Source organism: Chiloscyllium plagiosum, chromosome 13 (assembly GCF_004010195.1).
Source record: "Chiloscyllium plagiosum isolate BGI_BamShark_2017 chromosome 13, ASM401019v2, whole genome shotgun sequence".
Lineage (NCBI taxonomy): Eukaryota > Metazoa > Chordata > Chondrichthyes > Orectolobiformes > Hemiscylliidae > Chiloscyllium > Chiloscyllium plagiosum.
In genome coordinates this window covers 59,787,721-59,803,364 of record NC_057722.1, presented here as the reverse complement: position 1 = coordinate 59,803,364, position 15,644 = coordinate 59,787,721, and the positions used below count along the sequence as shown (strand labels likewise).

The 15,644-nt window shown below is 39.4% G+C and overlaps 1 protein-coding gene across 1 annotated transcript; it reads right to left on the bottom strand.

Annotated features, from left to right (window-relative positions):
- Positions 1 to 3,065: 3,065 nt before the first annotated feature.
- Positions 3,066 to 15,305, bottom strand: LOC122556335 (extracellular calcium-sensing receptor-like). The gene is made up of 5 exons (XM_043702966.1): positions 15,021 to 15,305; positions 12,127 to 12,963; positions 11,082 to 11,309; positions 7,856 to 7,979; positions 3,066 to 3,961 (listed from the first exon to the last, which is right to left on the bottom strand). Exons 1-5 carry the CDS (start codon positions 15,276 to 15,278, stop codon positions 3,066 to 3,068), a joined length of 2,343 nt encoding a protein of 780 aa, XP_043558901.1. The 5' UTR covers positions 15,279 to 15,305.
- Between the last annotated feature and the right edge of the window lie 339 nt (positions 15,306 to 15,644).

Here is a 15,644-nt window from a genome sequence, read left to right as displayed (position 1 = left end):
TTTTGAAATGGCGTTTCAGTTTTTTAAACGTGGTGCCATGTAAAGCGTACTTTTTTTCTGTGTTTTGCATTGTGCACCAAAATGGGAAAAGGACTGTTTGAAAGCAAGGACTGAAGAAGGGCTCGCTTCACGTTTAGGAGCAAAGTGCTGGAGTCATTGTGAATTGTATTTACACTGTTGCATAGTTCAGGCAGATGGGTAGCCGTCTGTAAGGCCGTGGCACGATGAGTGCATGGGCAAAGTGAACTTCACTAAGCAAGAGATCAATGATTGCTTTGTACAATCAGGTTCAGCTGGGTTGCTAATTGACATCAGCATGAAGAAAAATCTATGATTGGCTCCTGGATAGGTGCACAGTTTGGGCGATAATGGAATAGAGGGAGAGGTATCCAGACCTTAGAAAAGACAATCTTACTCTCTCTTGTCCCTCTCTCAGCCGTGATTCAACCAAAAATTCAAAGGTGGCTAAATATTCTGTCCCAGCAGTTGCAGACAGCCGTTACCTCCTACAAGTAACTGTAAGGCTGTACAAATAGCATACGAATTCATTTTCTTCTTTTGTGAGAAATTCAAGTAATCTGAAAATAAGCAGACTGGCGAATAAAATGGCACCTAAACAAATTCTATGGTGCGGTGCTTTGAACTGGGTTTCTCCAATAACTTTTCTTCCACTCGTAACGTCCACGTTTATTTGTATATCTGCCTCTATCTGTGCTTGAAAATATATAAGACAGGTGTTGGGCTTGCAATTCTTGGAATTATATGGTGATATTTCACAGTTTTGATTGTCCGTGGTTAGAATCAGTTTACGTGTAATAAATTTTTTGTTTGTTTTATAAGTGCAGAGACCTTGTTAGTGTCATCTGTTAACGTAAAGCAAGTAGACAGGTAACTTAACGTCTTTGAGCAATTAGATTAAAACTTAAACTTTTGCGACAACCCTCGAATTTCACAATGAGCATCCCTATAAGATAACAGAAGAAGCAGTGCAGAAAACGATACATATCATGCAACTAAACATAAACTATACGGTTGACACACGAAAGCATTAGACTACTTCCACCAGCGATGCCTTCAGTAACTCTGCTGGCTTCGATTAAAGGACTGGTCACCAAACGACTATCTCCTTCTCGAATCACTACTACAAGATGGCAAGTAAAATGCCTGTGAACTCAACATCAATGTGCTGTATATTATTCTCAAATGGCCAAAATTAGCTCACCAGCAGGTTCTATTCTCAACTCTTAAAAGGGCCAATGTTCCAATGGCTGACAAGTAAACTTTAAGAAAGATCACTGTAAATCCATGAACACCTGGGAGATGTTTTCTATAAATTGGTCGGATTGATGATGGCTGGTCCATCCAGCTGTTGCCTAGTGAGCAAGCACACTGCTGGAAGGGAAGGAAAGCAAAAAGAAACAAAACATGCCTACTGCATCAAACTACCTGATAGAACGTCAGTCCCATGTACCTAAATATCTCATGGTGGAGAATTGACCTGTTGTTACATCAAGAGCCAGCTGCATGAATCGTGTCATTAATAGTCAAATTTATAAAAGTGAAAATCAGACTGTTACCACATTATGAGGCTGACACATCATGCCTGAGCTGCAGGCAAAAAATGTGGGTCAAGAATGCAACAACGAATTTTGAGTTCAGAATTCTTCTTTAGTCACAAACAGTTATGTGATACGTAACTTCCAGAGTTACTTAATTTTGGGGATTTATTTAAGCAGATTTTATGTGCGTATGTTTGTGTTTATATATAGTTCTTCACACGTCTTCAAAACTTCATTCAATACTTTCCTTCTGTCACATTTCAACAACTGCGGCCAAGAGATTTCTGGAAGACTTTATTTTACTAATCAGATATGCATTATAATAATTAAAGCATGTAAATATTTCTACCTTTCCACTCGGAATACGTAATATTTTAGCAGATATTAAGATGCAACACAACACTACACTAAAAGGGGTTGGAAGAAACAGGCAAATTTGTTAACGAAACTAGTCAAATTAAGACAAGCGCTTGTGGATTCCATGCAAGAAGAATTACAGACTTGTACCTTCATCTGCAACAATGAACTCCTGAGAAAGAGTGCAAATAGGAGGATGGATGATGGGTTCTAACGAGGAGATATTGAGGAGGGCGTGTGGAAGGTTGGATATGGCACTGAAGGCGGTAAAACTGACGTTGTGCTGTTCTTTTCACTGAACAATAACCCATTTTAAATTGTTACACAAGGCACAAGTGCAACATAGAATCACAATTCCACGAAGCACAGGTGAATTGAACTGAAGATAGAAAATAATGGAGAATGGAGGAAAGTCCTTGATGGCCCACTCATTCTAAATGTTTCAGCTGTTCAGCTATTTCAGGATGCAAGCAAATTAAGCAGGATGCCCAGTGATTTTGCACACCACGTCTCATTTGCCTTATGTAAATGGCGCCAGATATTTCCGGCTAAAAACAATAAAGCAAGAGCATGACCTGAAAATTGAAGTTTAATAAATTCAACACAGTACTAAATGAACGACTTGTTTAGCATTGGAAAGGTTTGGAAGATTTGCAAATGACCTTTGGGAAGGAGGGATCTATTTCAAGGAAGGACGATCGAAATTTAGGTCACTGGCCAAGAACAAATTTACAGCGCCCCTGGCTCCCTGGTGAATTGAATATCCATTACACTGATTTCCATTTCTATTAATTTGGATGACAATTTAGCAGACTCAGCAAGAGTTGGAGTTTGCTTCGCCATTATTTTCGAGGTCGCAACCTCGATATTTAGTTTACTTTTCCGGGCAGTTCAAGTTTGGTTTTCTTGTGATAAATACAACGTATTTAAGTGAACATTAGGTGAGCGTGACAATGACGTAATAGACTTGCGACTTGCAAAGATCTCCAAAACCAGTCATTCCCGAGGTAGGCAATCTCATTGTCTGTAGCTCCTAAAAGTTTAACATCAGTATGATTGGGATTTATCTCAACAACTACACACGCCCTCTATTTCTGAGGATGTTTTAGTTGGCCTAAATGTTTGGACTTATTTGATTCTAAGTCTATTTTACTTGGCGGTCAAGTGTTTTCTCGTGTTTTCTTCTGGTTTTAATAAGATAATGTAACATTTTGGAGCAAATATACAGATTAGCAGCCCAAAGCTCGATGTTAAAATTGCAAACACTTCCACCGCTACCGTATATTTTCCATGGGTGCTTACATAAGCAGGGATAAAAGTTAACCACACTGCAAAGAAAGTGAGCATGCTAAAAGTTATAAACTTAGCTTCATTAAATTTGTCTGGTAACGCTCGGGCCAAGAAAGCTAAAATTAAACAAAAACCAGCCAAGAGCCCGATGTAACCAAAAACACAGCAGAAAGCAATTGAAGATCCCAAACTACATTCAAGAATAACCTTTGCACTTTGATACCTGGTGTTTTTAGCTGGCACTGGAGGAGAGATCACCAACCACAGCACACATATTATCAGTTGAATTAATGTAGAAAGAAAAACTATTGATCTTTGTTGTTTGGGTCCGAACCATTTCATCACATCATTGCCCGGAAGGGTTGATTTAAATGCCATAAGGACTACCAGGGTTTTACTTATAATACACGAAATACATAGAGCAAAGCTGATTCCAAACACAGTATGCCGCACCATACATAACCATGGTGATGGCTGTCCAATGAATGCAATGGAGCACAGAAAGCATAGTATCAATGACATTAGTAGAAGGAAACTTAGTTCCAAATTGTTGGCCTTTACAATGGGAGTATTTATGAAATGCAAGAATACAGCTGCAACAGCCACTGTGATACAAGCTCCAAGCAGTGAAGTCACAGTCAGTGCTATTCCAATTCCATCCTGAAAGGAAACATATTCATTTTTCTTTGGAATGCATTCATTTCTATTGTCGTTTGACCAGTAATCGAATGAACACTTCAAGCATTCAATAGAATCTGTAGAGAGTGATAAATAAAGAAAATTAGAACGTTTGTTTCTTTTTCAATTATTCACATAACTGTGTTGCAAGACAGCAATCAGTCTAAAAATAGAAAGGTAGCGCATTCACCACAAATTCGAGACACATGTCAACTTTTCCTTGAAGTGCCTTTGAAAACAGAGATCGGGCAGGTTTAATGATCTCACAATTTGTTACTTCCAATTTTGTGCCTGATAATCCCTAATAGTTCAACGATTTACGTGTACAGCAAGGACTATATCAGACTCTGGTCGGGAATATTACGAGCAATTTTGGACCCCATATCTAAGAAGGGATATATTGGCCTGTGAAAGGGTGCAAAGGAGGTTCACAAGAATGATCCCGGGAATGATGGGTTTGCTATATGAGGAGCGTTTGAGGACTCGAGGTCTGCACTCAGTGGGGTTTAGAAGGATGAGCTGTATGGATCTCGCCGGAACATACCGAATGCCAATCGACCTAGATAGAATGGACGTTGAGAAGATATTTCCACTCGTAGGAGAGCTTCAGTAAAGGACAACCGTTTAGAAAAAAGTTGAGGAAATCTCCCCACGAGTATATTAGTCTTCTTCCAATTCATGTGCAATCCATTCTTCTTATATAGGTCTTTTCATCCCAGAAGAGCTTCCAATGATCCCAAAGTGTGAATCCTTCTTTACTGCACCAACTTCTCAGCCACACATTGATCTGTTCTATCTTCCTTTTCCTACCCTCACTAGTTCGTGGCACCAGGAGTAATCCAGATATTACTACCCTCGAGGTCCTACTTTTTAAATTCCTGCCTAACTTGCTATATTCTCTCCCCAGAAACTCTCCCTTTTCTCTTCCTATGTCATACAATGCATACAATGCATACAATGTTCTCCAGCTGATCCCTCCCATTTTGAGAATATTCTGCACCCTCTCCAAGTTATCCTTGACACCGGCACCAGGGAGGCAACACACCATTCTGGTGTCTCATTGCCAACTGCAGAAACGTCTGTCTGTGTCCCTAACGAGAGAATTCCCTATGACAATCGACGGCTTGGAACTTGATGACCCCTCATTACATTACAGCCAGTCTTTATACAAGAAAGCTGGCTGTCCCCTGAGTCTGCATTGTTTCTACATTTTCCAAAGCAACTGAGATGGAATTAGCCACAGGACAGTCCTGTAATACCTACCTCCCTTCCTTTCCTGGAGGTAAGCCATCTGCTTGAGTGCATTTGTGGTTTTTCTACCACCCTGCAATTGCCATCCATCTCACACACTCGCTCCTGTAAATTCCTCATTACCTCTAACTACTGCTCCAACCAATCCATATGATCCAGTAGGATTTGCAACCAAACACACTTTCTGCATACATAATCATCATAACATGGAAACTCTTCTTAACTGCCCACATCCAACAGGAAAAGCACATCATTCGACGAAAGACCATCTTTTCATCTTAACAATCTACAGACCCAAAAATAGCATAGTCCTGTTGTTCCAAAACCACTGCTCCAGGCTCACTTAGTACCTATGTTTTATATTGTTAAAATTTAATCAAGAGACAGATCTCAATAAAAACATATAATCAAAAATGAACCGATTCTACTCACTATGCAATGACACCATAAAACTAGCCAATTAGATTCTCCACTGCTGTGAGCACCCCCTTGCCGGTTTCTCAGACAGCTGTGCTGGTATACTTCTCCATTTGGTTCACTTCCCATGTCATCTGCTTCGCTAGATTAGTTTTGACTCAACAAAACGTTGCAGCATATTCCTCCTGATATCCCAGAGATAATATAATCGAAACTTCAAATTCACCTCATACTCCTGGTTTGAATAAACTACAGATACTTCTGCTTATTGCTGGCCAGGTTGTAATCAGCATAATGCTGCGAATAGTGAGAACGGTTACCAGAGTGACCGCAGATAGAGTCTCGGTTTTGAAACACCTTCATTGCCACCAGATATCTGTTTCTGGTTTATATTAATTTAGTTGATCTTAGGTTGCATGACGACAGGCAGTTTATAGTGTATATATCACCACAGAAGGTGTAATCACCAAGTTTCTAATTAAATAACGGTGATGTCTGCTATCTCCATGCCTGATAACGATATTAAACATATTTAGGGAGAAATGAGAGAGATTTTGGGCGACATAGTTAAGCGTTGATGTCTTGGTACATGTTCAACCTGCGCCAAAAATATGTGACTACAGCCCCATGGAATTCAGATCATTGCCAGAATAGTTAGAACCCACTGGTAACATGGATTTGTACACCGCCTCTCAGCTCTTGTGAATTTGTGAAGTATATCCCAGTGAATAAACTATTTTTGAAGTGTAGTTCTTGCAGTTGTGACCTCACCCACTCCTCAATTTCTCTCTCCCTCCCACCTTGTGCTTTATGTCAGGCCAGTTGCTTTTATAGGCAGACAAGGTCTTATTTCAATACCACTTCTTCACGGTACATTTTTATGCCTTTGTATAACCCTGAAGACTCAGCTTATATTCTCTTCTCATAGGCTGAAGTCGGTTTACATCCATAGATTTTGCAATCTGGTGGAGGAGTGAGCCATTGCTCAGATCAATAGTTTGAATTTTCATTAGTTTCATATACTTATGCCTACGTAAAGATTTAGGAATCGACTCTACTGGAGATTGTCATAACAATTCTGTGTAATTAAAATCTGTTAAAATAGTTTAAAAAGAAATCCCTGAAATTAGACACGAGATTCGATGAGGCTGTCAGAAATAGAAATGTCAAGGAATGGAGATGGAATGCTCAACCAACTGATCATTATTCCTAAACTCAACTACTGTTGAAATGCCCTCAATCGATTCTTCCTTGAGCGAACAAAGCCAAATCTCACTGTTTCAAACTCATGACTAGTACAATTCTCAACTGGAAGAAACTTTAATGAGAGTCTTGTGTCACGTCCGTGAAGATAACTGGTGAACATTCGAAGGCAACAAAAATGTTATGGAAATTCGAAGCAGCAAAAAGACCTTACAACCATTGATATTTTCCTAAAGCACCTTTGGAACCATTACTACTGTTTTTCTTTTCAAATTGATTTAGAGACAGAAAAAAACTGCAGACGCTGGAATCCAAGATAAACGAGCAGGAGGCTGGAAGAACACGTTTCAAATGACCTCCCTTCCCAACCCGCGACTCCTTTCCCAGCCCATTCCCCTCCCTTCGATTCCTCTGATGGAACTTTCCTTCCAACTACCAACCGGATTCATTCCTCCCATCGACCGACGAGGTCGTACCGTCTAACTGCGTTTACCTATTCCTACCTCATCACCCGCCCCTCCCACCCCGCCCATTATCTGCAGCTCCTCTTACACCCACTCCCAGCTCTGAAGAAGGATTACACCCGAAACCTTGACTTCACCGCCTGATGCTTCTTGGCTTGCTGTGTTCTTCCAGCCTCCTGCTTGTTTATCTTTCAAATTTATGATCGTAGTCATTGGACTGCAAAGTTGTCATAGTTAATCAGATGACCTGTCCCAATCTTCCATTACGGAAAATGAAGCTCAAAATATCTAAGTCCTCGTTCACAAATCCTAGTTAAGTCGTAATCTTAATGCTAAAGAGGCATTTTTTCCTGCTTTATCGTCAAGGGGTTGAAATTGAATATTCAGTCAAAATTGCAAGTGATTTGCATTTGATTCAAATTTATGTCATTTCAGATCTATAGTACAACACGATTCACATCAGCCTGAAATCTTGAACTAAACGCCAACATATTCAAACATTTAATCTATTGCAGGGTGCATTTATGGCGCATAGCTGCTTCGCTGATGCTGAACAATTTTAAAAGATACGATCCTTATCGCTCATGCAAAATGTTTAATACTGTAGAATAAGGAGATCTGGTAAACAATGCATACCTGTTTTATTACTAATTTCCCCATCAGCACATGGTAAACAATCAAAGCAGCAAATAGGCTCACCCCTTCGAGTTGCTTTTCTTGTACCTGTTGGGCAGTTGTCATTACAGACTGACACTGGTACCTGCAGAGGAGTGAAACTGCAGTTATTGTTGTTTTGTTGCTGGTCAAAGTATCAATGGTTGTTTCAAAATTATTTCATTATGATTTTCGTTGGTTATATTACCCGGAGCATCGGAGGCTGAGGTGCATCGAAGTTATAAAATCATGAGAGGGTGAATAGTCAAAGTGTTTTCTCAGGCTAGGTGAGTTTAAAACTAGTGAGCATAGGTATAAGGTGAGAAGGGAAAGATTCAAAAGAGACGTAAGAGATAACTTTTTCATACAGAGTGTGGAATGAGCTGCCAGAGGAAGTTGTAGAGGCGGGTACAATTACAACATTTAAAAGATATTTGGATGTGTATGTGAATAGAAATGGTTTAGATAGATATGGGCCAAATCCTGACAAAGGGGCCCAATGGACGTGTTGACCGACAGATCTGTTTCAATGCTATGCATCTCTTTAACTGTACGGCATAAACTCTCTGTAGAAGATGGATCCCAATGAATAGTTCTGACACAAATTAAATAACTCTTGTGGTCGGATTCTATATTGTCTTCTGAAAAATATAGATCAAGTATATAATTGACCATTTAATTACTGGAGACCGCGTTCAAATTTGTATAGTGAAAGGTGGAGTAGTGGAAGTAGAGAAACGTAATGCAACACTCCAACTTCTGTTGTAATAATGCATTGATCAACACCTTGTAATTGCTGTGCTAGAGATTTTGTTCACTCCAACACCCGAAACTTTGAAGGACGTTGCAAAGCAGAAATGACTTGGTTGCAATTCATGGTCATCCTGGGAGGATGACTTGAAAACCAGTTTGAATAACACACGATAAATGATCCTTTGTTTTATATAGAGTTTGATGTTTCAGTAGTATGTCATGGAGTATTAATATCAGTATCAGATGTGTTAGTTATATTTGTGTGACTGAACATTCTATATATTTGCAGGTTCTCACCAAAGTTTTAACCATGCTAATACAAAAGTAGACTATTACACCTAATGCCAAGATAGGTCACAGAAAGAGACGGTTTTCAAATCGCAGTTCTGCATTTTTTTCCATCCAAAAACTTGGACTGACGAGAAATCCGGTACTGACGTCACGAATACGTTAATATTACTAATTGCCTTCTCGGGGATCATTGAGTGCTATTCTTTTTCTATTGAAAACAAATGTCAGTCATTATAACGACTACAGTGAAATGGCTGCAAATTCCCTGGCAAAATGGTGCAAAAAGAACTGCTACCATTTTTGTGGAGTCCAACTCCAATATTAATGTAGGAGATCCGAAAACTTGAAAAACGTTTGGCCTCTTTTCTGAGAAATCAAGCTAATAGAGCACGAGTAGTTAGTAGCTATTATGAAAGAACTGAATCCAAACGAATATTCAGTTTTTTTCAAAGAGCCTAAAATTATTAGAGGTCATAATTAGAGGTCAAATTATTAGAAGGAATTCAATGTAAGAAAAAAAATTAAGAGTGAATTGTCATGTAATACATTTTGCTTCCAGCTTAGTATGTGCGTGAAGTTCAGAGGACGCGAAGAAGCCATAGAGTAGAACCTTACAGGATTAGAGGAATTTCCTTTCTTAATACTAAGGTAAGGATTAGTGAATTTAACGGGATCTCAAGTAAAATATGTTGAAGAAATTGCGCATAATATATTCCTGAGGGGTTAGGGATGGGCGTTTAGAAGCTAGATTGTTGTCTAGATAATTGATTGAAAGATGATAATCAAAAATAAAAACGTTAAGAGAAGAAAAACAAAGAACTGCGGATACTGGAAATCAGAAATTGCTGGGAAATCTCAGCATCCTGGCATCATGTGACCATTCTTCAGAACTTAAAGAACATAAATTTTGGGTAGTATTTGATTTTGAAATTAAAGTCTTTTTAAAATTCATTCATAGGATGAGGGTATCACTGGCCAGGCTGCCTTTAGTGCTCATTCTTAATTTCCCAGAGGGCGGATAGCGGTCAAACACATTGCTGTGGGTCTGGAGTCTCATATAGATTAGACAAGGCGGTGGCTTTCTTGTCAAAAGGCCTTCAGCAAACGAGATGGGCTTTTCTCGCACAACGGATTCATGGTCATCAATACACTCTTCCACCTCAGGTATCCATTGAACCGAGTTACTCTACTGGGATTCGAACGCAGGTACCCAGAACGTCAGCTGGATGCCTGTATTAACAGACAAACGTTAACACCACTAGGCCATTGCCTCACCAGTGGTTTTGCGAATTATCATATTACTTTCTATACAATTCATATGTTGGTTGGTGCAAAAAGAAAGGCTCATTGCTGCAAAATAATTTGTTTTCTAAGGTTGATGCCAGAACACCATTCTGGGACAGATTGCAAGTTGCATTTCCCATTGGAGAGGCAACATATCACTCACGATTATTCATGTTTTGGAATGTTGCGTGCAATTCTGGTCTCCTTCCTATCAGAAGGGTGTTGTGAAATTTGAAAGCGTTCAGGAAAGATTTACAAGGATGTTGCCAAGATTAGAGGGTTTGAGCTATATGGAGAGGCTGAATAGGCTGGGGCCATTTTCCCTGGAGCGTCGGACGCTGAAGTGACCTTATCGAGGCTTATAAATCATGAGAGGCATGGATAGGATAAATAGAGTAGTTTTTTTCCCTGGGGTGAGGGAGTCCAGAACTAGAGTGCGTAGATTTGATTTGAGAGGGGAAAGAAATGAAAGGGGAAACTTTTTCATACAGAGGGTGGCGTGTGTAAGAATTGAGCTACCAGAGGAAGTGGTGGAGGCTGGTACAATTACAGCATTTAAAAGGCATCTGGATTGGTATATGAATACGAAGGGTTCCGAGTGTTATGCGCCAAATGCTGGCAAATGGGACTAGGTTAGGTTCGACTATCTGGTCAGCATAGACAAAGGGTCCGTTTCCATGCTGTACATTTATACGACTCTGCGTCGATGTTGGTGACTGCGATGATAATTGTCTAATTCAGCACTACTAAATCCATTGCTATCAATGGAATGAAGCAAAATTCACGTTATCTCATTCGTTTTACTAAAGTGATCAGAATATTCTGAAGATTTAAGAAAGTAGCAAAACCCTTTATGCTTGTATCTTCAGAAGAGACTTACCAAACTTTGATGTCCATGCCAGACGATGATGCGTTCATCCAACACAAGCTTTTCTCCTTCTGGTAGCGCTGCATCATAAAAACCAACCTTTACAAACTTAACGGATCCATCAGCACTCCTCTGCCAGTTTATCAGGTCATATGAAGCTATTGGATCTCCATTACTGTCAAAGCTTACTTCTTCACCAAATTTATTCATAAACTTCACTTCTTTCAGATAATGCAAAAGCTTAATAAAGACAAAACATTAAATATTTTGAATTATGTAATTCAAGTATGCATCAGTCGGACAAGGCTATGTCCTAATGGTGATATCATTGGACTGCTTTACAGAATACTGGGCAAATGTTCGTGGACATGGATTGGCATCATGCTATTGCTTGTTATGACATTAGAAATAAGTTTCTTTTTAAAGAAAAATTCCCGACTCCAGAGCTTTTTGAACACTAACCAGGTGTTAATTTTCCAAAAACTTTATTTGTTCCATTAACCTTCGCCTGGTCTGATCTACACTTGACTCCAAATCCACAAATTTGTGGTGGTTTCTAAATTGTTCTCTTGTGTTGTCATAAATAGTATGTAAAGGGCGTGTGCTGCAGCGTATACCGTTTTGCAAACATTGTATGAAACCCTTAACCAGCGGTACCACATAATCCATGGACAAATAATGAATATTGTATACATACAAATGGAAGAATTATTCCTGCTACTGATACGACTTGTTGGTGAAAATTTCATATTTGGTATATTATCTTGGAAAAAAATCTAAAAGAAATGTATTAATTAATAAGATTAACACTGCAGCAGATGACATCTTCAGTTATCGTTTCTAATGGCGCAGATATAATGCTCGATTAAACACATGCCAAAAAGGGAAAGAACGCTTACAGAAAAAAAAGCTAGAAAGTAGATTTGAGGATTATCAAATAAACCATCATTTCATTGAATGGCAGAGCAGACTCGATGGGAGTTTGTACTCCAGAACTAGAACCTTTGGCAGATTTGGTTTTGCTTATTCTTAGAATGAAGTACGAAATGCCTCTTACCTGCCATGGTATGATATTTGATCTTTGTCCACAGGATTTGTTTATAAAAGGGCCTTTTCCATTTATGCAGGATTGTAAATTATGAAGGGCGTATGCTACAGCATAAACCGCTTTGTAAACATTGTATGAAATCCTTAATTGTGACACATCAGTGTAGACGTTCTGAGTTAAGTTCAAGTCCTCTGTTCCGGTGCACAGTTTGGTCGAAAATTGCGACTCATTTTGTGCTGAGGTTCTGTCACTTGGCCTTATTTTGCAACCGAAAACCTCTTCCCAAAATTCCTGTACAAACGGATTGTCTGGTGATGTAGAAGGATGAAAGTTAACTAAAAATTCTCTAAGTCCTGGAATCTCCGCTTTCCTGATTCCAAAACCAATTGTACCAGTCAAAATGTCCTGACTTTCCTTTGTCCAAATCAGGGACGAGGTAACCCAGGCTTCACTTGCTACCAACTGCAAGTTTGTGATGTTTCGTTTTCTGAGTTCTTTAATTAAAGCGAAAGTGTCGCTTTCTCCACAAACTAATATGATCACTTTTGCAGAGGATTGTCTGATCGTATCTACAATCTTTGACATTCTGTCACTGGCTCCACCCGAAGAGATGAATTCTGTATAGGCAATGCAGACATTAGAGTTCCAGATTTCCTCAGCGAATGATTGAATAGCAAACCGGCCGTAATCGCTGTCAACCGCAACAACACCAATCCAGTTCCATTTGAAATAATTTACGAGTCTCAGCAAGGCTTTGATTTGAACGGCGTCACTGGGTACTGTTCTGAAAAATGTTGGGAAGTTTTTTCTGTCGCTCAGACAGGCACAGGAAGCAAAGTAACTGATCTGCAACGGAAATAGGCATGATATTACTTCAGCAAGGAAGATATTGTCGACGTTTTATTCAAAATCGCCACTAGAACCAAATTTAAACAAACAAAACAGCGACATTGGACACCAATTCTTCCTCCATCGTGCTATCAGGCAGTGAATTCCTCATCATCGGGTGCTTATAGAAGACATTGATTTCCTCACGTGGTCTCCGTTATTTTTCTATCTGCCTCAAATCTATCTCACTTTATTCTTGAGACTTCCGCCAATGGGACCAACCTCTCGCTTTCTCTTCTATCCAGAGTCCTTGTCATTCCAAAAGCATCCCAAGTGTCTTCTCTCAGCCTTTGCTCCTCTAAATAAGGCAATCATAGTTTCCTGAGTCTATTCACGCAACTGAAGCCTTCAATCCATTCCGTTAAATGGCCTCGTAACTTCGACAATGCCGCTCTTGCCCACTCCCACTCCTAAAGTCTGGTATCCAAGATCGGACACAATTCTCCAGTTGAGGCTGAATCAGTGCTTATAAACATTGCTTTTGGACTCTATGTTTCTACTTACAAAGCCTGGGGTCCCATATGCCACATTAACCGGTTTTCAAAACCTCTCGTGGTAAACCAGGGATTTGTGCAGGTATGCCCCATTCATATTAAGTTGTTGGAGTAGAACTTCAGATATTATATGAGAGAGAGAAATTTGAGCTCATTAATAAAGTCAGGACGATCTCCCAGAATACAATTTCAAGAACAATTGAATCTGCTGAAAAACCTCAGCAGCTATGGCAGCACAAAGCAGAGTTAATGCTTAGAACCCGGCGGGTTTTCGTCGGAACGCCATTTCGAGCAATGTTCTATTTCCTTTATGCTGCGCAATAACCACATACACTACACTATTTCATTTTACACAGGGATAAGCATTTTTTTTTAAAGTTTAGGTATTAGAGGCAATGTCAATAAAACCGGCGCAAAGCTGGTGTAAGTGACTTTTTTGAAAATTAGATCCTGAATTATCTTGGTTGCTAGCTGCAATGTTGACAATTTTTGGTGATTAAACCGTAGTTATCCCTGATTCCAAGAATGGTGACTGGAGGTGACAGTCCCCACTAAAATAAACGGCTCTTCATTGTGTTCTCGTTCAATCACGTGTTGACCAAAGTAGGAAACCGCCTTCGTCTACTCATATTAATTATTCCAGGAATTCAGCAGGATCAAGGAAGGCGGAAGGGACATCCAGAGGTTGGCTGGCATGGCACTATTCGAAAAATGGACGGAGAGATTTGGACGCAACATCACATGCTCCTAATGATAGTAATGGAGATCAAATATCAACAGGTAGGGGTGACCAGAGAAAGTGAAACATAAATTGAAATGCAGATTCAATTGATTAGGCCACACTTTTATTATTATGCGGAGCTGTGATATTTCACTGTAGCGATGACATGCGAGGTATGTCGGAACTACGGCAAGGGTTCCTCAAAATGAACTAGAATTAATAGACAGGTAGTCTTTCTATTAACAAATGGTCTCACCAAAGTTTTCGCATTGTAAATGTCTTGGAGGTCAAAGGATAAATAACGAAACATTGACGAGATTAGTTGGCAGAATCGTGGCAATGTAACTCAGATCCAAACCGAACATGGGGGGCGTGGGGAGGGAGGAACGAAAATAACTGCAGATGCTGTAAATCAAATACAAAAATAGAATTGCTCGAAAAGCTCAGCAGATCTGGCAGCATCTGTGGAGAGAAATTGGAATTAACGCTTCGGATCGAGTAACCCTTTCTCAGAACTAATGGTTGCAATTTTGTTTTAATTTCTAAAGCGGAAAAAAAGGATGTGCGGATGTTAAACGGTCCCTTTCTTTATTTGCCTGAGGTTTGTTACTGTAAGATATGTTCCATAAATTCAGTATTGATGAAAATACAGCAATTAAATGACAACACGGAATTTTAACAATACGATAATTGGGTAGTGAAACAATACAGTAAGTTGGATTTGAATATTTAAAACAAAGATGAGTTAAAGAATCAACATCAGCAACGGTCCAGTGTACGGAAATTTCCCTGAATCTTACCAAAGGAATGTCAAAGAGCTCCAAAATTCTTGAAACTGCGGCAGATCGTGAAGATCCCGCATCTCCGATTATAATAGGCACGGAAGAAAAACCAGAACAGATTGCGTGTGAAGATGCTCGTTCACCTCCATTCAATATCTCGAAAGCTCCTTTAAGTGCTTCGGAGGAGACGTCACAACTATCCACAATCTTGTAACCTAACGTAGTGTTCGGAAGAAGATCTGGGTCCCTATTTATTTCGTCAATGGTGAAGATCATAGTTTGGACCCAGCGCAAACCACGGAGATTGAACCTAGAACGCAGAATTACATTCCCTAAGACTGAAGTATAAATCAATTGCTTTCGTTGACAGTGTTTTAAAACGGAGCCATTTATACGAGTCGAAATCTACTGCAAAAGAGAGCAGGTTTCAGATGGGTACGAGAACTTTTTGAATGTTAATGAAACTTTTTAAAAATTATTTTGAGATCTCCAGCAAGATCATGAGCGAAGTCCTATTATAATTCAAGGTGGATATTCAAAATGAATTTATTTAACTTCAAATCCATATTCCAAACAGGTATGGTGTTTAAATATAAGTTAATCATGGACGTTTGCACTCAGAATTAAGATGCTATCAAAACA